Genomic DNA, 20,756 nt, shown 5'->3' with positions numbered 1-20,756 from the left:
CGCCTCCCGCCTCCCTCCCGCCTCCCGCGCTGGTCCAGAAAGGGCCCCACGGATGTCCCCGGGACGAGTGGCCCCGGGCCCCCAGGGAACATGGGCGTGCTCCGGGCCGGACTGTGCCCGGGTCTCACCCAGGACATGGCCCAGCTTCTGCGGAGCCGCGGGATCAAGACAGGTGATCGCAGGCGTGCGCCATTGCGGGCCACGCGGCCGGGCCCAGCGCGGAGGCCGGCCCCGGCCCTGGCACCCCCGGGAGTGGGGGGCCTCTCCCCCCCTCCTCCGCCCACAGCCTCCTTGAGAGCCCGGGAAGGTGGGAGCGAGCTAGCCACGCCCCAGGAAGGGTAGAACCCCCACTGTGTGCCAGGCACCACGCCAGGTCCTGCGGCTCAGCTAGTCGACTTAGGCGAGGAAAAGTCAAGTGAGCGAGGCCCCCGAGCCTCCCTTCCTGCCCACCAACCCCACGTGTTTTGTTTTCAGTGGTGGACCTGGTTTCAGCAGACCTGGAGGAAGTAGCCCAGAAATGTGGCTTGTCTTATAAGGTGAGCTGACAATCTCCGCTCCAAACCTGGATGTCTCTAAATGCCCATCCCTGAGCAGAGGGTTCCCAGAGATTGATAAGGGGGCCGTATGAGACCCTGGGGGCCTCCTCCGTTGGCGGGTCACTGCCCAGTACTCTGGGCTGCTTCGGGTCGGAGCGCCCCGGCCCTCTCCTGAGTTTCCCCGCCCCTTCCGCAGGCCCTGGTTGCCCTGAGGCGGGTGCTGCTGGCTCAGCTCTCAGCTTTCCCCTTCAATGGCGCTGATCTCTACGAGGAGCTGAAGACCTCCACTGCCATCCTGTCCACCGGCATTGCAAGGTTTGTGCGGCATTGCAAGGTTTGTGTGGGTACTTGGGGGAAAAGGTGAGAGGCGGGCTTTTGATATTTGTGTCTAGGGAGAGCAGGCTTTTTCAAACAGTGGTGAAGATGTTCAGGACTTTGAGTTCTCTTAAGCTATAACAGGGTCTCTCCAACTCCTAACTTTTGGGGATGCAGAATTATTTGGGGGGGGGGCTGTCCTGCACTTATAGTAGGATGTTTGGCAGCATCCCTGGCCTCTAGCCACTAGAAGCCAGGTAGCACCTCCCTTCCCATGTCTGACAATCAAAAATGTCTCCAGCTGTGACCAAATGACCCCCCACCCCACCCCAGGGTGGCAAAATTACCGCTGGTTGAGAACCACTGTCCTATAACACAAGATGTCAGTATTTCATTATTATTTAGCAGATCAGAGCAACTCTTCTCTGCCCCTACCCCCTCTTTCCCTTATGGATGGGGCAAGAGAGAGCATGGCAGGACTAACATTGACTGAGTGCCTACTACATACCAGCCACTGACACATAGTAGGTTATATAATAGGTTGTATAATCTCTTCAGTGACCCTGTGAGTTAGTGATTTTTTTTTTCTTTTTTTTAAAATTTATTTATTTTTGGCTGTGTTGGGCCTTCCTTGCTGGGTGTGGGCTTTCTCTAGTTGTGGAGAGTGGGCGCTACTCTTTGTTACGGTGCGCGGGCTTCTCATTGCGGTGGCTTCTCTTGTTGCAGAGCACAGGCTCTAGGCGCGCGGGCTTCAGTAATTGTGGCATGTGGGCTCAGTAGTTGTGGCTCGTGGGCTGTAGAGTGCAGGCTCAGTAGTTGTGGCGCATGGGCTTAGTTGCTCCACGGCATGTGGGATCTTCCCGGACCAGGGCTCAAACCTGTGTCCCCTGCATTGGCAGGCGGAATCTTAACCACTGCGCCACCAGGGAAGCCCAAGTTAGTGATTATTAACCCCGCTTGAGTTTAGCCCAAGAGGAGTAAGGGGCAGAGGTGGGGCTCCAGCCCTGGGGCACTTGATCCAGAACTTGGTTCATTCCCCGTACTCTGCAGCAGGAGGGAATGAGAGTAGTTTATCTTCTGCCGTGTTGTGCGGAGAGAGAAAGAGTTGGAAGAAAACAGGCAGCTTCTGGACAAGGAAGTCTGACCTCATTCTTGGCCTGTTTGTGCAGAATTTGATAAAGAACTCTGAAACCACAAAGGTCTTTGGATTGGTTTGGCCCTCCCTGTTTCCATAACACATTCTCTTGGCAAGGTTCATAGAGCACAGTGCTTGTTTTCCCCGGGCTGGGGTTCAGTTCTGTCATTCATCAAGAACTGGCCGAGTGCCTACGGGTTCCAGGTAAGTGCAGATGACACCGGTACGGGTGAGGCGAGGCACTTAACCCATTGGGTAGAGAAAGCAGGTAAACACAAGAGAGAGGTGTGAGCATGCGGGGAGGCAGCATAAGGAGGGGGTGATTGGAAATTCCCTGGCTCTCACTGCCAGGGGCCCGGGTTTGATCCCTGGTTGGGGAGCTAAGATCCCGCAAGCTGCATGGTGTGGCAAAAAAAAAAAGAAAAATGAGGGGGTGATTAACAAGGAGCAGCCTTGGCCTTTGGGAGCTTATAAAACCAGCATTATACAGAGGAAGCAGTCAGGTGATAAACTGGCAAGATGGCAGCCACGGTGAGTCACTGCAGGGGGGATCAGAGAGATTCAGGAAGGCTCTATGCAGGAGGCGGGCCTTGGGCAGTGAGGAACGGATGGGCCTTCTCTGAGTATTCCGGCACCGTTACTCCAGGTATGTCGTTTCATTTATCTTCACAATCACAATGAGCGCGTTGCAATGAAAATCATCATCCTGTAGATGAAGAAACTGGGACTCAGGTTAAGTGACTTGCTCAAGATCCCACAGCTAGGGAATTCCCTGGGGGTCCAGTGGTTAGGACTCTGCACTTCCACTGCAGGGGGCACAGGTTTGATCCCTGGTTAGGGAACCAAGATCCTGCAAGTTGTATGGTGAGGCCCAAAAAAAAAAAGATACCTCAGCTAGTAAGTGGCAGACCAGACCCTTGACGTCACACCTGTCAGGCTCCTAAGCATAAGAACCCACCTCTAACGCATCTGCCCTATTGCCTCCTCCAGGCGGGAGGCTGTATTGTGAAAGTAGAGTTACAGGCATAGGGTGGAGGTGGGCAGGGTGGATGGGGCTGGGGAGCCTGGCAGGAGAGAGGCCCAGGAGGATATGGCAGGGGAGGGTGTGTGAGCCGATGTAGGGCAGGGTATGGCAGGAGGCACGCTGAAGAAATGTGATAAGCCTTCCTGCCAGGGGGAATATAGATGTGAAGAATCAAAGATGACCCAGTAGGTTTCTAGCCATCCTCACAGTGTTCTTTGGACACTTGATGGATGTAACTTTAACACGGGAGGGGAGGGGAGTTCTGTAGTCAACAACTCGGGAAATGCTGGTTAACCTAAATGAAGCAGGTTTCCCTGCTGTAGGCTTTCTCACAGCTTGTAATGCTGGCGGGCACCGTGGATCTTTACGAGGGCAAGAAAGCACGTAGCGTGCCTTGGAAGAAGCCATACTATCTGGGGAGATGGGTGGTTCCCTGAAGGCCAGAGCTGTGTCTTGTTCATCTCTGCCTCTTCCTCGTTTTAGAAAAAGGCCTTCAGGAAATGTGACACATACAGGCGATGTTTGAATGAATGGCTGAAAGAATGACTAAAAGCCAGTTCAGAGGGAAAGGTGGAGGATAAATCCCAGAAATCATTTGTGTTCAAAACATGTGGTAAGACCCAGTTGTACTTCTGCTCCACAAGGCAGGCGGAGGAAGAGGGGTGGTCTGTCCATGTTGATGAGCAGAGATGATTGGTAGGGAGGTGCATCAGGAGACATGGAATGGAAACAGGCGAGAAGTCTGCTGGGAGGTGGATCTGGGAATTCCTTATGGAGACTGATCCTCACAGCCAAGAATGAGGTTGATTCTTTTATTTATTTATTTATTTATTTGTGCCTGCATTGGGTCTTCGTTGCTGCGCATGGGCTTTCTCTAGTTGCGGCGAGCAGGGGCTACTCTTCATTGCAGTGTGCAGGCTTCTCATTGCGGTGGCTTCTCTTGTTGCAAAGCACAGGCTCTAGGCGTGCAGGCTTCAGTAGTTGTGGCACGTGGGCTCAGTAGTTGTGGCTCGCAGGCTCTAGAGCACAGGCTCAGTAGTTGTGGTACACAGGCTTGGTTGCTCCATGGCATGTGGGATCTTCCCGGACCAGGGCTCGAACCCGTGTCCGCTGCATTGGCAGGCGGATTCTCAACCACTGCACCACCAGGGAAGTCCCAGGGTTGATTCTTGACTGGAGAGTTAAGACCAGTGGTTTCACCCAGGCTGCATGTTAGAATCATTTGGGAAGCTTAAGAAATATTCATGCCTGGGTCTCACCTTTAGAAATTCTGACTTCATTGCTCTAGGCCAGTGGTTCCCAAACTTTTCTGCCCGGTAGAATTACCTGGGAATTTTTTTTTTTAAATTCCAAAGCCCTATTCTGCGCCCCCAAACACACACACCAATTGAATCACATTCTCCGGGGCTGGAACACAAGCATCAGTGTTTTTTGAAGTTCCCAGGTGACTCCAGTGTGCAGACAAGTTTGGGAATCACTGATACAGGTCTCTTTTTTTAAAACTCCCGTGGTTATTTTAACATGCAGGCAGGACTGGGAAACACTAGTCCAGCCTAATGGTGTTCAGATTTCAACATGTATCCTTGTTGAGACTCAGATGTGGTCCTCGCCCTAAGAGTTTCTGATTCAGTAGGTCTGGGGTGGGGCCTGAGAATTTGCATTTCTAATCAATTCCCAGGTGATGCTGATGCTGCAGGTCTGGGGACCACACTGGGAGAACCACTGCTATAATGGGACTGGGGGTTCTCTGATCTCAGTGGGAGGAACGGGATCCAGCAGTGGCAGAGGCTGGATGCTCTTTAACAAGGTGCTTATTACACAGAGACAAGGTGAGCACAGTTATCCCAAGAAGCCGCAGGGCCAGAGTGGTAACCAGAGCGTTTTGACCAGCAGGGCCCTGTGGTTATAATCATGGGGGCCTTGGAATTGAAAGAGATGGGGTGCTTAAGTGCTGCTTGGCGTATACAGAGGGGTCATGGGACGTCTTCAAGGACCATCACAAAGGGCTGGAGCCCATGGGTGATTACAGGGTTGGGACAGGGTTGCATGTGGCCAGGACATGGAGGTGTTAGTATAGGCTGTGATGAGAAGGAGGTGAAATTTCAGCCCATAGGTTGGGCGGGATGTGTCGTTTTTCCCTTGCTGCTTTCAATAATTTTTCTTTGTCTTTAATTTTTGCCAATTTGATTACGATATGTCTCAGCGTGTTTCTCCTTGGGTTTATCCTGTATGGGACTCGCTGCGCTTCCTGGACTTGGGTGGCTATTTCCTTTCCCATGTTAGGAAAGTTTTCGACTATAATCTCTTCAGATATTTTCTCGGGTCCTTTCTCTCTCTCTTCTCCTTCTGGGACCCCTATAATGCAAATGTTGTTGCGTTTAATGTTGTCCCAGAGGTCTCTTGGGCTGTCTTCATTTCTTTTCATTCTTTTTTCTTTATTCTGTTCCGCAGCAGTGAATTCCACCATTCTGTCTTCCAGGTCACTTATCCGTTCTTCTGCCTCAGTTATTCTGCTATTGATTCCTTCTAGTGTAGTTTTCATTTCAGTTATTGTATTGTTCATCTGTTTGTTTGTTCTTTAATTCTTCTAGGTCTTCGTTAAACATTTCTTGCGTCTTCTCGATCTTTGCCTCCATTCTTTTTCCGAGGTCCTGGATCATCTTCACTATCATTATTCTGAATTCTTTTTTCTGGAAGGTTGCCTATCTCCACTTCATATAGTTGTTTTTCTGGGGTTTTATCTTGTTCCTTCATCTGTTACATAGCCCTCTGCCTTTTCATCTTGTCTATCTTTCTGTGAATGTGGTTTTTGTTCCACAGGCTGCAGGATTGTAGTTCTTCTTGCTTCTGCTGTCTGCTCTCTTGGTTGGGCAGGATATGGGGTGTGGGTAGTGACCTGTTTCCTGGTGGTTTAGGGACAGAAACTGGATTAGGATTGGCCATGACTTGAATTTATCTCAAGGCTTCCACAGCCAGAGTGTTGATAACATAGGAACCTTCTATCACTCATTTCTCTGGAAACATTTATTGTGCATCTCCTGTGTTTCAGCCACTGTGCCAGTTCTGGGGTGAACAAGGCCCAGTCCTTGCCCCAGGGTGCTCTGGGCCAAAAACTTTTGCTCTGCAAGAGGATGAAAAGACAAGCGATAGAATGGGGAAAACAGGGCTTCCCTGGTGGCGCAGTGGTTGAGAGTCCGCCTGCCGATGCAGGGGACACGGGTTCGTGCCCCAGTCCGGGAAGATCCCACATGTCGCGGAGCGGCTGGGCCCGTGAGCCACGGCCGCTGAGCCTGCGCGTCCGGAGCCTGTGCTCCGCAATGGGAGAGGCCACAACAGTGAGAGGCCCACGTACCACACACACACAAAAAAAGGATGGTGATAACTCCAAATGCTAGTAGGGTGTGGAGAAACTGGATTACCTCATACATTGCTGGTGGGAAAGTAAAACAGCATAGGCACTCTGGAAAACAAGTTAGTAGTTTCTTGTGAAATTAATATGCACTTACCGTACAACCCAACAGTTGTATTCTGGGGCATCTATTCCAGAGAAATAAAAACTTAAGTTTACAGAAAAACCTGTATGCAAATGTTCATAGCCGTTTTATTCATAATTTCCTCCAACTGGAAACAGCTAAAATGTCCTTCAATAGGTGAATGGTTAAACAAACTTGGTCCATCCATACCATGGAATACTACTCTGCAGTAAAAAAGAACAAACTATCGATACATGTGACAACTTGGATCTCGAGGGAATGATGCTGAGTGAGAAAAGCCAATCACAAAGGTTACATATTGTGTGATTCTGTGTACATAATATTCTTGAAATAACATAACAATAGAGATGGAGAACAGATTAATCGGTTGCCAGGGGCTAGGGATTAGGGGTGGATGGAAGGGGAGTGGCTATAAAAGGGTGGCACAAGGGAGCCTTGCAGCAATGGAAATGTTCTGTATCTTGATTGTGGTGGTTACATAAACCCATGCATGTGATGAAATGGCATAGACTTATCCACACAGACACACACGGAAATAATGGTGGTGAATCTGAATAAGCTCTGTGGATTGCACCAGTGTCAATTTGCGATGTTATAGTGTAGTACAATACATCTTATAGTGAAAGATGCTACCATTAGGGGGAACTAGGTAAAGGGTACATGGGACCTCCCTGTACATTGTTTTTTGCAACTTCCTGTGAATCTATAATTATTTCAAAGTTTTAGAAAATGACAAATTATGGGAAATGCTATCAAGGAAACCCAGAAGGGGCTGAGATGGAGAATGAGAGGACCATTGGATGGGGTGGCAAAGAGACCTCTGTGGAGAAGTGATCACCCAGAGTGATCTGTAAGCTGAGAGTGAAAGGATGAGGGGCCAGAGGAGGAACATTTAGCCGTGCCGGCTTTCCCCAAAGGAAACTCTACCAGGAGAAGCCTCCTGGCCAGAGATGTTAGAGTGTCTCTGGACAGAACAGTGCTTGGAAGGGATGTCTTGCTTTTTTTCCTGGTTCCTACTCCCCTCCCTTCCCTCGAATCCCCTCAGTTGATTCTCTTGCCTTCTCTTCTGCCATCAGCCTGGACAAACTGCTGGATGCTGGTCTCTATACTGGAGAAGTGACTGAAATCGTAGGAGGCCCAGGTAGCGGCAAAACCCAGGTACACGTGCGTCCAGCAGCCAGGACGGCTGGGGGAGGTGGGTGCATAGCCCTGGATCCCTGGGGAAGCTTCTGCCAGTGTGCTTGTGATTCAGAGATCGGAAGAGAGAAGATGGGTGGTGAGGAGTGAGGCTTGGGCTGGGCCCATTCGTGTCTCTGGGATCTGGACAAGATTTGGTGGGAGCACCCATGCTGGGCCCTCTTTGAGGGCTCAAGTTCACCCAGTGCCTCATCTGTACTCAGGTATGTCTTCATGTGGCTGCAAACGTGGCCCATGGCCTGCAGCAGAACGTCCTATACATCGATTCCACTGGAGGGCTCACAGCTTCCCGCATTCTCCAGCTACTTCAGGCCAGAACCCCAGAGGAGGAGGAGCAGGTAAAGAGCAGGAGGGTTGGGTTCCTTTGAGGTTCCGACACCGTAAGTAAGACCCCGTTATCCAATGTGGCAAGAATTTTGGTCATTTTTGTGAATAGATACTTCTGGCTTTGAAACTTGCTCTTCTACTAATACTTTCTGTTCTGCAAGCCTCCCCATTATGACATCATCCCACCCCTGCCATACCCTAGTTCAGGGCTGCCATACACCCAGTATCTGTGTTTCTCTCCCATTTCTTGCCCACGGAAGACACACTAATCAGTCCTATCCCTCCTTCCCACGGAGCTCTGACTTGGCTTTGCAGCTCAGCACCCAGACAGCCACCTTGGTGAGAACTGGCCCGTCAGACAAAGCCCATTTGCCATCCTGGACCTGAGTCCTTCTGTCTAAGTGCCTCTTCCTGCTCAGCTTCAAAATCCCTCTTCATCTTGCGCGACCCCCTCTCCTCTTCTCCAAAGCTCTCCCTTCTATCTCCTACCTCTTCAGGCGGGAGCTCTCCAGAGGATCCAGGTGGTGCGTGCGTTTGACATCTTCCAGATGTTGGATGTGCTGCAGGACCTGCGAGGCGCTGTGTCCCAGCAGGTGAGCCTGCTCTTCCGCCCCTCCCTGCTCCTCCCAGCTGGCCAGTGCTGTCTGCATGTGGGCAGGTGTCCTACTACAGACTCTGCTTGGAAACGCAGATGTGCAATCTGGTGACTCTAGCTGTGTCTGCCGCTCCCAGGATGGGATTTCTGGATGCTTAATTCATTCCTGAGTGCCTCCTCGTTTACATGCCCATCTTCCCCAGTAAACCGTAAGCCCCTTCCTTGAGTGCAAGGATCATGTCATATTCATCTCTGCATTCCAACGCTGGATCCATTAAGATTACTTTCAGCGGCAAGTAGTAGAATCTATCTGACAGACACTTGAACCTTGAGGACTTTTAATTATCTCACATGAGTCTGGAGGTTGGCAAGTCCATAATGTCAGGGCTGTAGGTTGGTGTGCCTGGTTCTCTTGCACTTCCCCCCTCATGATTGCAAAGTGGCTGCTATGGCTCAAAGCATCATGTCTTCACACATCCATATTACATCCATATTCAGGTCAGTGAGAGATAGATGCCTCTTTTCTGTACCTCTTCCCTTTTATAAGGGAAGAGAAATCTTCCTCTGGAACCCCCCAGTATGCTTCCCTGTTCCCATTACATCTAATTGACCAAAACTGAGCTATGTGTTTTTCCTAGACCAGGGGTTGGGCCCACCTTCCCTGATGTCAGGAGATTTCTTCCCAGTACTCGAACACATTCAGAGTCCTGTTAACAAGGAAGAGGAGTTTGGAATGGCATTTGGGTTGGTACCCTGCTACACCTGATAGGTGCTTAGACAGGATTTGGTGCACTGATTTATACACTCTTAGATTTGGGAGACACCTTACAGAGGGTAGTTTAATTCATCTTAAACTTTATCTCTCACCCCAAAGCATAACATGTTCCCATGGGCATACCCAGGGTTGTATATAAAGTAAAGCATTTTTACAAACTTTAGAACATACAATAGTTGAACAAATGCTTGCCATAGGAATCGTAGCAGGCTATGACACCCCCATGTGTTGAGACATGAAGTCATGTAGTTCTGACCTAATCCAACCCTCTTGTTTCTAGAGATGAGGAGAGTGAGGGCCAGAGACATTCAGTCAGTTGCCCAAAGTCACCGCATATTTAGGGTAAGAACAAAGCTTATAACCCAAATCTCTCAATTCCCAGGTCAAAAGACGATATTTTTTACTATAGGGCCGTTAGCTCGTATATATTTCTATTATTGCATAGCAAGTTACTACAAACTTAGTGACTTAAAACAACACATGTTTATTGCCTCACAGTTTCTGTAGGTCAGGAGTCTGGGCACAGCTTAGCCTGGTGCCCTACTTAGGGTCTCTCTAGGCTGTGGTCAAGGTGGCAGCTGGGCTGTGTTCTTATCTGGAGGCTCAACTAAGGAAGAACCACTTACAAGTTCATTCAGGTTTTTGGCAGAATTCATTTCCTAGAAGCTTCAGTTCCTCGCTGGCAGCTGGTTGCTGGCAGAAGCCACCTTCAATTCTTTGAGGCTGCCCACTCTTCCTGACATGTGGCCCTTTGCATAGGCAGTTCACAGCATAGCCACTTGCTTTTTCAAGACAACACAAGAGTAAGAGCAAAACGCAACACACCATCTTACATAACATAATGTAATCACGGGGTGGCAGCCCATTCCCTTTGCCATATAATGTAGCCTAATCAAGAGAGTGACATCCAGGGAATTCCCTGGCGGTCCAGTGGTTAGGACTCTGCACTTTCACTTCCAAGGGCCTGGGTTCAATCCCTGGTCGGGGACTAAGATCCCACAAGCCACGCAGTGCGGCCAAAAAAGAGTGACATCCTAACACCTTTGACATTTGACTAGTAAGAAAGCAAGTCATGGGACTCCCCCAGGGTCAAGGGGAAGGGATCATAGAGGATTCAAACACCTAGAGGTGGGGATCGTGAGGTCTGTCTGCCACAGATACCTGATAACCCCATTGTTACAAGCGGCAAACGGCTTATTGTCCCATTTTGGCCAGAGATTTCAACCTGCTCTCCCAGAGAGTAAGGAAGGGCTAAGCTGATCTCTCTCTTTTCTGCCAGCATCCCTTAGACAGCCAGTGACTGGCCAAGAGTCAATAACTGGGATGTGAAGGGGGAGACATGCAAAAGACAGACAAGATAAGCTGAATATCCAGGACTTGGCCAACATGAGATGAAAAAAACCAGTTATGGAAACAGAATTGGCAAATGGGTTCGATATAAGGAATAAGGGAGAAGAGAAGGGAAGCTTCAAGGACAAGAAACATTTTAGGTCCAAGAAACTAGGAGGATGTTTCCTAGTTTCCTGGTTTTAGCAGGTGGCTGTCTATATAGTCTATATTTGGAAACTTTTTTTTTTTTTTGGCTGTGTTGGGTCTTTGTTGCTGCGCATGGGCTTTCTCTAGTTGTGGTGAGAGGGGGCTACTCTTCATTGAGGTGCACAGGCTTCTCATTGCGGTGGCTTCTCTTGTCATGGAGAACGGGCTCTAGGCACGTGGGCTTTAGTAGTTGTGGCACGTGGTCTCAGTAGCTGTGGCTCGCAGGCTCAGTAGTTGTGGCACACGGGCTTATTTGCTCTGTGGCATGTGGGATTTTTCCGGACCAGGGCTCAAACCCATGTCCCCTGCATCGGCAGGCAGATTCCTAACCCCTGCACCATGAAGGAAGCCCCTGGAACCTTTTTAGATATGGAAGATTAGGCCCTAGAGGCACAGTCTGGAAAGAGACTGAAGTAAAGAGAAGGCTGACCTCTTCAGCAAAGGAAGTTAGGAACTTGGGGCGTAAGCAGGAGAGGGAAAAGAGAGCCTGACAAGATGATGGGGGACTGGCCACAAGGAGAAAGATTCTACTAAGAAAATTCCTGACCAGGGGACCACAGGATCTGAGCAGGGATTTCTCAAATTTAATTATTTTAGGGTATCTGTGATGTCCTGTGATTTAAACTCTCTCTTTCCACCCAATTCTTCAGTAAAATCTGTTATACATACAAATGGGGGTGGGAAAAAAAAGACATTTCTGAAATTCCATCATACATGCCCAGCTGTATTTGGGGTGGGGGAGGTTATTTCTTACCAGTTTCTGGAAGAGGAGCAGGCTTGTCTGGTGGTGGTCGCCTCCTAGAGGCCACCTGGTTCATGGTGCCTGCTTCCCATCAACCCCACAGGTGAGCAGTTCTTCAGGGACTCTGAAGGTGGTGGTTGTGGACTCGGTCACTGCGGTGGTCGCCCCACTTCTGGGAGGTCAGCAGAGGGAAGGTGAGTGGTGTGGCAGAGCCCAGGGTTGGGGTCTTGATCTTGCCTCCCGGTTCTGGAGTCCTGTCTCCGGCCAGCCTGGTCCCCGATGCCCTGCTGCCCACCCTCTCTGCTTTTTCTTCCCCAGGCTTGGCCTTGATGATGCAGCTGGCCCGAGAGCTGAAGACTCTGGCCCGGGACCTCAGCGTGGCACTGTTGGTGAGGAAGTGGACTTGGCTAGCCATCCTTGCCTTACCTCTGGTCCCTGGGCTTCACCAAGTGGGGAGATGTTCTTTCTAGTTACAGTTCTTTATTTCCCTTAAAGACCAGCTTCTGAACCCCCAAAGTGGCCCTTTGGGAAAGGACCATAGCCCAACTTCCCTGGGTCATCTAGAGCACCAGACTGGGAGGGGATCGGACCTTAAATAGCCAAGGGATCAGGGACAGTCTTGTTTTTCTTTTTACTTTCTTTAAGTCAGGTTTATTGAGGTATAATTCATACAGAGTAACCTCCTCCTTGTTTGAAGTTTGATACAGTCATCTCCAGCCTTGTTACCCCACCGCAATCAAGATACAGAATATTTCTGTCACCCCAGAAAGATCCTCCGGCCCCAGACAACCACTGATCTGGTTTCTGTCCCAATAGTTTTGCCTTTTCCAGAGCTTAATAGAAAGGGATCTTTTGGCTTTTAAAGTAACTTTTTCTGCTTATGGAGTAGTTTTTTAAAAGTCTGCATGCTTCTTATAAAAGAGGGTAAAAAATAGTTAAATATGAGTCAAATTTGTAATCGATCTCCACATCCACAGAAACCATATTAATAGTTTTATATACCTCCGTAGAGTCTTTTTTCTCTGCATATATACATATACTTTTAACCAACTTTCCAACTAAACTGTAATCTTGTTAAAAAACAAAAAACACACTCACCACCATTTCCCATGTCTTTTAATAGATTCTTTAAGAATGCCAGTTTTAGCAGCTATGTATTATTTTGTTTAATACCTGTGTTACAGGGGTGAGGAAACCTTTCTTCTAAAGGACCAGGCAGTAAATACAGTTTGCCTTCCCTATCCGTGGGTTCTGCATCCGTGGATTCAACCAACTGGATTTGAGCTGTAGTTGGTTGAATCTGTGGATGCAGAACCCGCAGATACGAAGGGCCAACTATACTACACCATCTTATTTTATTTATTTATTTATTGGGCTGTGCTACGAGGCATGTGGGATCTTAGTTCCTTGACCAGGAATCGAACCTGTACCCCCTGTAGTGGAAGGGCAGAGTCTTAACCACTGGACCACCAAGAAGTCCCTTCTCTATTTTAACTAAAACTACAGTGAACCTGGAATGGAGAGAAATATCCTTGAAATGATCACTCCTCCTGAAGTAGCCACCTTGCTATGAGTTAGGCAGATTAAATTCAGTTGAAATTTTGAAATCTAAAAAAAAAAACAGAAAAAACACTACAGTGAACATCCTTATACCTAAATCTCTTTACATATCTCGTGTTTCCTCAGACTCCTAAAAGTATAATCAGTGAGTCAGGGACAAACATATTTTTAAATGTCTAGATATGACATTGCCAAGTTGCCGGGAAGGTTATAGTTTTTGTGCATCTACCAGCAGCATAAGGGGCTTTGTTCTTCTATTCTTTTGTTCTTTTTTTTTTTTTTGGCTGTGTTGGGTCTTCGTTCCTGCGCGTGAGCTTTCTCTAGTTGCAGCAAGCAGGGGCTGCTCTTTTATGTGGTGTGTGGGCTTCTCTTGCTGTGGAGCATGGGCTTTAGGCACGTGGGCTTCAGTAGTTGCAGCACGCAGGCTCAGTAGTTGTGGCCTATGGGCCCTAGAGCGCAGGCCCAGTAGTTGTGGCGCTTGGGCTTAGTTGCTCCGCGGCATGTGGCATCTTCCCGGACCAGGGAGTGAACCCATGTCCCCCTGCATTGGCAGGCGGATTCCTAACTGCTGCGCCGCCAGGGAAGTCCCTTCTTCTGTTCTTATACTGGGTCCCAAGGCCTCCCTCTCCAGACTGTAGGATGTATGTGAGCACCTGCTGTGTGCCAGGCTCTGGCTTAGGCAGCAGGGATTCAATGATGAACAAGCCACACCTCTGCCCAGGGGTGGGGTGGGGAGCAGGGGTTAACCTCAGGAGGATGCACTGAGGTTGGCGTTGCTTACCTGAGACTAGCCTGGGCAGAGTAGAGCTGACCGGCCTTCCAAAACCCCTCCCACGTATACACACAGATGCACACCCTGACACAAAGGGGTGGGTGCACGTAGTCTCAGGATGCCTGATTGTTGCGTTGGGGTTGTAGTGGGCCTAAGCGGACAGCACTGCTTTTCCCAGACACATGCCCCGTTACCTTTTATTGGAATCAAGCCGGGGACGTTGTGGTTTAGTGGCAAGAGCTCTGCACAAGTCAGGAGTCCAGGGTTCTGATTCCAGACGGTTGATAAATTATGGAAGCTTGGGGAAGTTGTTTCCTTGTACTAGGCCTCAGCTTTCCCATCTATAAAATGAAGCCAATAGGAGCAGATGTCCTCTGTACCAGCATTACAGATCTATAAGCCTTTGATTCTTTTTGCCGCAGGTGACCAATCACATGACCCGAGACAGGGACAGCGGGCAGCTCAAACCTGCCCTAGGATGCTCCTGGAGCTTTGTGCCCAGCACCCGGCTTCTCCTGGACACCAGCCAAGGTGCAGGAGCATCAGGCAGCTGGCGCATGGCATGTCTGACCAAATCTCCCCGTCTGGTGAGCCAGCCCCAGGGGAAAGCCAGGGATCTGGGCCCTTGAGGGTGGCTTCTGTGCCCACAGATAGTTCCTCATCGAGGAACTTCTGGATACTGAGACCCAGCAGCCAAAGAGGCTACCCACTTGGGCTGCTCAACTGAAAAACTCACCTTCCCCTCCTGTCTTGTTCCAGCCAACAGGTTTCCAGGAGATGGTGGACATTGGGACCTGGGGGACTCCAGTGCAGAGCCCAACATTACAGGGAGATCACATGTGACTTGCTGTTGATTGGGACAAACCCTCCCACCATGGGAAATGGTGGCTGCATAGAAGCTCTCAGCCTGGGCAGACATCTTAGTCCTTAGCTCCTCTCTCTGGAAACACAGTGTTACTGGCTAGAGAGGATGCTACTGTGGAAGGACCCAGAAATTCATGCCGGTACCAGGTTTTCCTCCCTTGTGTCTACCACGTATGTTTCCAGCAGGCGCCGAGTTCAGTGTCTTGGGCATCTCTGAAGAGGCATGCTGGTGCCTGGATAGATAACCCTGTGCATCGCCGTACTGCACTCCATCCTAACACAATGGCCGAGTCTGAGGCCTCTAGCTTGACTTTGCTTCCCTTCTTCTTCTTTTTGTTTCTTTGCCTCTGTTTTTCCATCTGTAAGATGGGGCTCCCTTTCTTTTAACTCTCTCTTTGAGTTACTGGGTGGAATTAACCTTGTAAGTGCAAAACTCTTCTTTATCTAGGTCCTGATATTAAAAACATACAGAGGAAATTCTCTGAGCCCCAGAGCCATCCATTTTCCCCCCAGAAGGTGGTTTTTCAGTTTCCCCTAGTGAGGCCCCAAAGAATGGTTATTCCTCTTTCCCTCTTGCCCATTTGGTTTCACAAACCTGCATGCATCACCATGACCAGGTGAGACCGGGAGCTCACTGCAGTCCCAGGAATATAATTTAACAGGAAGGGAAGATGTGACCTGGTCCCCGTGAATCCAGCCACTTGTTTAACGTGCGTGGTGCCCTGTGGGGCCCCTCCACAGTGTCGAGTAACCAGAGGTGCTGAACCATGGCCTTGCCCATAAACAGACAGGAGAATTTGCACAGCAAGTAGAGCCAGCTGGGAAAATTGATGCTGGCATAAATAATACATGGTAAATCTAGTCCTTTATGTAGAAATTCATTGCCAGTGGCTCCAACATGCAATATAATTACCGCTCTCTTCCTGCCAGCTGTACCACAGCCTAGTGCCCTAGTGTATGAAATAACCCCCCTGTCTGTTATGGGCACTGTGGCCATCCCTCTTCAAGCTATAACTCTGGCTGGGCGGGGAGGAGGACACCAGGGAAGAGGAAATAAAAGACAAAGGAGAGAAATGATCAGGATTGTTCACTGACCACAATTTTTTTTTTTTTTTGCGGTACGTGGGCCTCTCACTGTTGTGGCCTCTCCCGTTGCAGAGCACAGGCTCTGGACGCGCAGGCTCAGCGGCCATGGCTCACAGGCCTAGCCGCTCTGCGGCATGTGGGATCTTCCCAGACCAGGGCACAAACCCGTGTCCCCTGCATCGGCAGGCGGACTCTCAACCACTGAGCCACCAGGGAAGCCCCACTGACCACAATTTTTAAAGGAAGGTTGCCTTTCTCGGTTTGAGAGCCTGTCATGTAATTAGTTGCTTGGCTGCAGGAAGAGAGGTCAGAGTTACAGCCCGAAGACAAGACATTTAGAGGGGATGAACACAGCAGGGATAAAAGCAAGAAGCCTGGAGGACTGGGAACAAGTGGCAGACCAGCCCGAGGGTATCTGCCTGAGTAAGGACAGGCTCGGTAAGCTGCAGACTGGAGGAGGAACCCTGGCGCTGCTGCTTTCACAGGAGAAATGAATCTTCAGCATCCTTACACCAGGAGCGTTTGGCGCATAATTGCAACCGTAGTAGGAAACAAAACGTTAAGCTGGGACTGGCACATCCCTGTCACTTGTACCATTTGGGCATCCTGAGCCCACGCAGACATCACCAATCAATCAAGCATTCTTTTTGGCAGAGCTCAGAGTCCTTTGCAGTTTTAGTTTTTCTCCACACAGCACTCCAGGTATCCACAAGCAGTCAGTTGGAACTGGCGTTCAAGGTGGAGGCTGGTTACCATCTCTGCCCCAGGCAGATCTTCCATATGTCCCATATATGGTGTTGCGTGCTTGGTCCTTGACTCAGGACCCTACAATAGTGTGGTTTGAGAGGGCTGTAAAGATCATAGGCCCCATCTTGTCATTTAACAGAGAAGGAAACTGAGGCCCAAAGAGGAGAAATGACAGTCCCAGTGGCAGAACAGGGGCTGGAACCCAGGACTCTCGATTCCTCAGCCAGGACTCTGTGTCCATGTTGCCTTTAGTTTCCAATTGGCACAGTTCTGTCCTCAGTGGGGACTTCTTCCAGCCACAGAGCCTCACCGAGGTAGCCTCTCTGGCCACAGGAAGGCGCTCCATTCATTGCTGCTGCAGACCACCCCGTGACATTTCTGCAGGACTTTGCCCCTCACAGCTCGCTTCCTCCTTGGCCTTGCTCTCAGACCGGGGCTTCACCTCATCCTCACGCTGAGCCCACACACTCCGCTCCAGGCCAGCCACCCTGGGGCCAGGCTGGCCCTCCTGCCCATGTGCCTTTTGTTCCCTTTGCTTACGTGTCTGCCTCCGCCCAGCCCTGACTGCGTCGGTGCACACCCACCCAGACATCCTCCCTTTTTTATGCCTCAGCTGGGGTCTAGATAGACATCACAATCCTCCCGTACCACTCAGACTTGTCTTATTGTCTGCCCATGAGCCCAAGATCCCCTTGAAGGGCTCCCACGTTAATTTTTCTTTTGCTCTTTCCACAGTATGGGAGCTCGGTAATTGTTAGATATACAAATGGGTGGGGTTTAAAGCATTTTAAAGATGGCAGAGGAGAAATGCAGGAATGTTTTTCATATGATCTAGTCATTGAGGTCCCCCCAGAGTGTCTTTTTACTTATCCTTCTACAGAGGACTGTTGTATGTCGTTGGTCTGATATTACACAACGTTAATGTTGAGTCCCTACTATGTATGTGCTAGCACTTCATGGCTTTTGTTAGGCACGTGAACTCCCAAAGACTCTCAGGCTCAAGGTCCATGTATCACTGTGGCTGCTGTCCACTGCAAGTAATGAAACCTGGCTGAAAGAGGCTTAAACAATAACATTTGTTATCTCTAGTAACACGACGTCCAAGGTTGGCTCATTTGGCGGCTCATCAAGTGGCGTAGGACATTTCCATCTTTCTGCTCTGCTCTCCTTTTGTGTTGGTTTTGTCTTTAAGCTCGTTCTCATCAAAGCAGTCATTCTGGGCTTCCCTGGTGACACAGTGGTTAAGAATCTGCCTGCCAATGCAGGGGACACGGGTTCGAGCCCTGATCCGGGAAGATCCCACATGCCGCTGAGCAACAAAGCCTGTGCGCCACAACGACTGAACCTGTGCTCTAGGGCCCACGAGCCACAACTACTGAGCCTGTGTGCCTAGAGCCCGTGCTCCGTGACAAGAGAAGCCACCGCAATGAGAAGCCTGCTCACTGCAACGAAGAGTAGCCCCTGCTTGCTGCAACTAGAGAAAGCCTGCGCACAGCAATGAAGACCCAATGCAGCCAAAAATAAAAATGAATAAATTTATTAAAAAAAAAAAAGAAAATGGGGATGCTACTAGAAAGGAGGGAGTGTGCGTGGAGGAGTTGGACGTTGGGTGGGCAACCACTAGTATCTGCCAAAGTCCAGGAGGCAAGTGTATCAAGGCTCACATGTGCTTAGGCCCTTTATCCCCATCTCGTTTAGACCTTCAGAAAGCCTTCCATCTTCTAGACAGTAAATGGGAGTTCAGTGAGGTTATGGACATAAAGCTAATAAGTGAGCAGCACCAGAATCCAAACTTGAATCTGTCTGATTCCAAACCCTACTTCTTTCCATCCTTATGCTGCCTTCGGCTGTGACTATGTGAATGTTTCAATTAAATTTTTCTTTGTATTTTGCCCCGATAGCAACCAAGGCTACCCATCCCAACCTCTTTTTATCTTTGTTCACCATAAAAGCTGGATCAGAGATCTACTTTCTCAGCTCTTTCCGATTTCCCATAGGGAAGTTAGGAGAGAATGACAAACACTCAAAGAAAGGAGATATTGTTGATAATAAGGTGAACCGGAGGTTTGGGGGAAAATAAAGCTGAATGAAAAACAACAGGGTCTGTGTGTGCCTGAGATGGGAGCCAGCAGGAGGTAAGTGATTTATTTTATTTTATTTTTTGGCACGGCATGCAGCATCTTAGTTCCCCGACCGGGGATCAAACCCGCGTCCCCCTGCAGTTGAAGCGCGGAGTCTTAACCACTGGACCGGGGCAGGGGGGTGGGGGGTGGGGGGACGTCCCAGGAGGTAAGGGATTTAGATGCACATCCCAACTAGGTTTTACTGTGCATTGGCATGGAGTTGCACTGGGGAGAGTTAAAACTGTCCAGCTGCTGGGGATGGGCATTGGAGAAGGCTCTGTGATGCTTGGAGTTTAAATTAGAGCTAGGTAGATTATTCATCCAAGCTTACCCTCAAAAAGATGTTTCTCTCATGTTTTCCTGTCTTATTTCACTGGCTAGACTAACTTCCGGTGCTGAGTTGAATAGAAGCAACAATAGCCATCCTCCTTGTCTTGTTCCTGATTTTAGTGAGCTGTTTCCAGTATATATATATATATATATATATATATATATATATATATATATTTTGCGGTACGCGGGCCTCTCACTGCTGCGGCCTCTCCCGTTGCGGAGCACAGGCTCCGGACGCGCAGGCTCAGAGGCCATGGTTCACGGGCCCAGCTGCTCCGCGGCATGTGGGATCTTCCCAGACCGGGACACGAACCCGTGCCCCCTGTATCAGCAGGCGGACTCTCAACCACTGTGCCACCAGGGAAGCCCTGTTTCCAGTATTTTATCATTAAGTAGGATGTAGGTTCCCTGTAGTTACCTTTTATGAAGGTAAGGACCTCAGTGTGTTTCCTATCTATCCTGGAGAGGGAGGCCAGGTACTGGCCATTCCATTTGACATGTGTAGAATTCTCTCTCCCAGCCAGTGGAAGGTCCATGCATCCCAGAGCTGTACAAGTGCACTTCAGCTGCTGCACAAGCTTGAATCCATGAGTAGGCTTTGAATCCTAGCTCTTTGCTGCATCTTTAGTTTCTGGCTGTAATAGTCTCAATATAAGCCTGGGTTTTTCCAGAAGACAATGGGCGTATGCTGAAAAGTGTACAAAGTCAAGGAGCAAGATTTTCATCTCATCTAACTTGGTCTTAGCTCTGACACTTACTGTATGTCATTGGATGAATTAGCTTCTTTAAGCCTCAGTTTCAGCCACTGGGAAATGGGGAAAATAATACCTATTGCATAGAATTGCTTTAGGGTCATATAGCTTATGTAAAACACCAAATACTTACCCAGCCATGTATTGAAACACCCTACCACTGATTTCTTAGGGAATAATTCCCTCGGAGAATAACCTCTGATAGAAAAATTGGGGTTAGCATCCTGTGTCCGTTTATCACTTCCTGTTCCATTCTGGGTTAACCTATACAACCTCTCTCAGAAAGGAATACTTTATATTTTGCAAAATTTATTAGGTCCGGAGAATTTAAGAGCTGGTGAAGTAGAATGATGATTTGGGATTTTGGAATCGGGAAAATCTAGGTTCAAAACCCTACTGGGTCCTTTCTGGCTGAATTACTTGGACAAGGTAATGTCTTTGTCTTGTTGGTAAAATGTATGTTGCAGGGGAATTACCTTTTCCTTATTGGTAAAATATATGCCTCAGGGGAATTAAACAGATAATTTATGTAAAGTGCCTTTCACAGAGTCTGACACATAGTAGGTACTCAGTCACCATTAATTTTTCATGCTCTTGCCAAAAGTAACAAAAATCAGGGCTCTAGGACTTACAAGCCACGCTGCTACTAATAAAAGAAATATGATTTGTTTTTTCACTGCTGTTTGGGGAAAGGCATGTGCTTCATAAATATGTATTGGAAAGTACTTAGCAAATGAGTAGAAATAATAAAAATACATCAACGTAAACAGCTCCTATAAATATGTCACTTGGTAGACAAACTAGTGTTTTATTAGTACTAAATACTATTGCTTGCGGAAAAGG

The 20,756-nt window shown here is 48.9% G+C and overlaps 1 protein-coding gene across 1 annotated transcript; it reads left to right on the top strand.

Moving 5' to 3' along the window:
• RAD51D (RAD51 paralog D) lies at positions 1 to 18,830 on the top strand. Its single transcript, XM_029212502.1, has 10 exons — positions 1 to 172; positions 475 to 536; positions 733 to 851; positions 7,581 to 7,662; positions 7,905 to 8,039; positions 8,526 to 8,621; positions 11,780 to 11,870; positions 11,995 to 12,065; positions 14,431 to 14,595; positions 14,768 to 18,830. Exons 1-10 carry the CDS (start codon positions 91 to 93, stop codon positions 14,849 to 14,851), a joined length of 987 nt encoding a protein of 328 aa, XP_029068335.1. The 5' UTR covers positions 1 to 90; the 3' UTR covers positions 14,852 to 18,830.
• Positions 18,831 to 20,756: the final 1,926 nt, after the last annotated feature.

Source organism: Monodon monoceros, unplaced genomic scaffold (genome assembly GCF_005190385.1).
Source record: "Monodon monoceros isolate NGI ecotype Baffin Bay Population unplaced genomic scaffold, NGI_Narwhal_1 Super_Scaffold_9, whole genome shotgun sequence".
In the NCBI taxonomy this organism is placed as follows: Eukaryota; Metazoa; Chordata; class Mammalia; order Artiodactyla; family Monodontidae; genus Monodon; species Monodon monoceros.
This window is presented reverse-complemented; position numbering and strand designations above follow the sequence as displayed.

Bases quoted from the DNA above. Each gene is read 5' to 3' on its own strand.
- RAD51D (XM_029212502.1), top strand. From the start codon at position 91: ATGGGCGTGCTCCGGGCCGGACTGTGCCCGGGTCTCACCCAGGACATG. The intron at 8,622-11,779 runs GTGAGCCTGCTC...TCAACCCCACAG, and splicing joins GAGGCGCTGTGTCCCAGCAG to GTGAGCAGTTCTTCAGGGAC. The intron at 14,596-14,767 runs GTGAGCCAGCCC...GTCTTGTTCCAG, and splicing joins TGACCAAATCTCCCCGTCTG to CCAACAGGTTTCCAGGAGAT.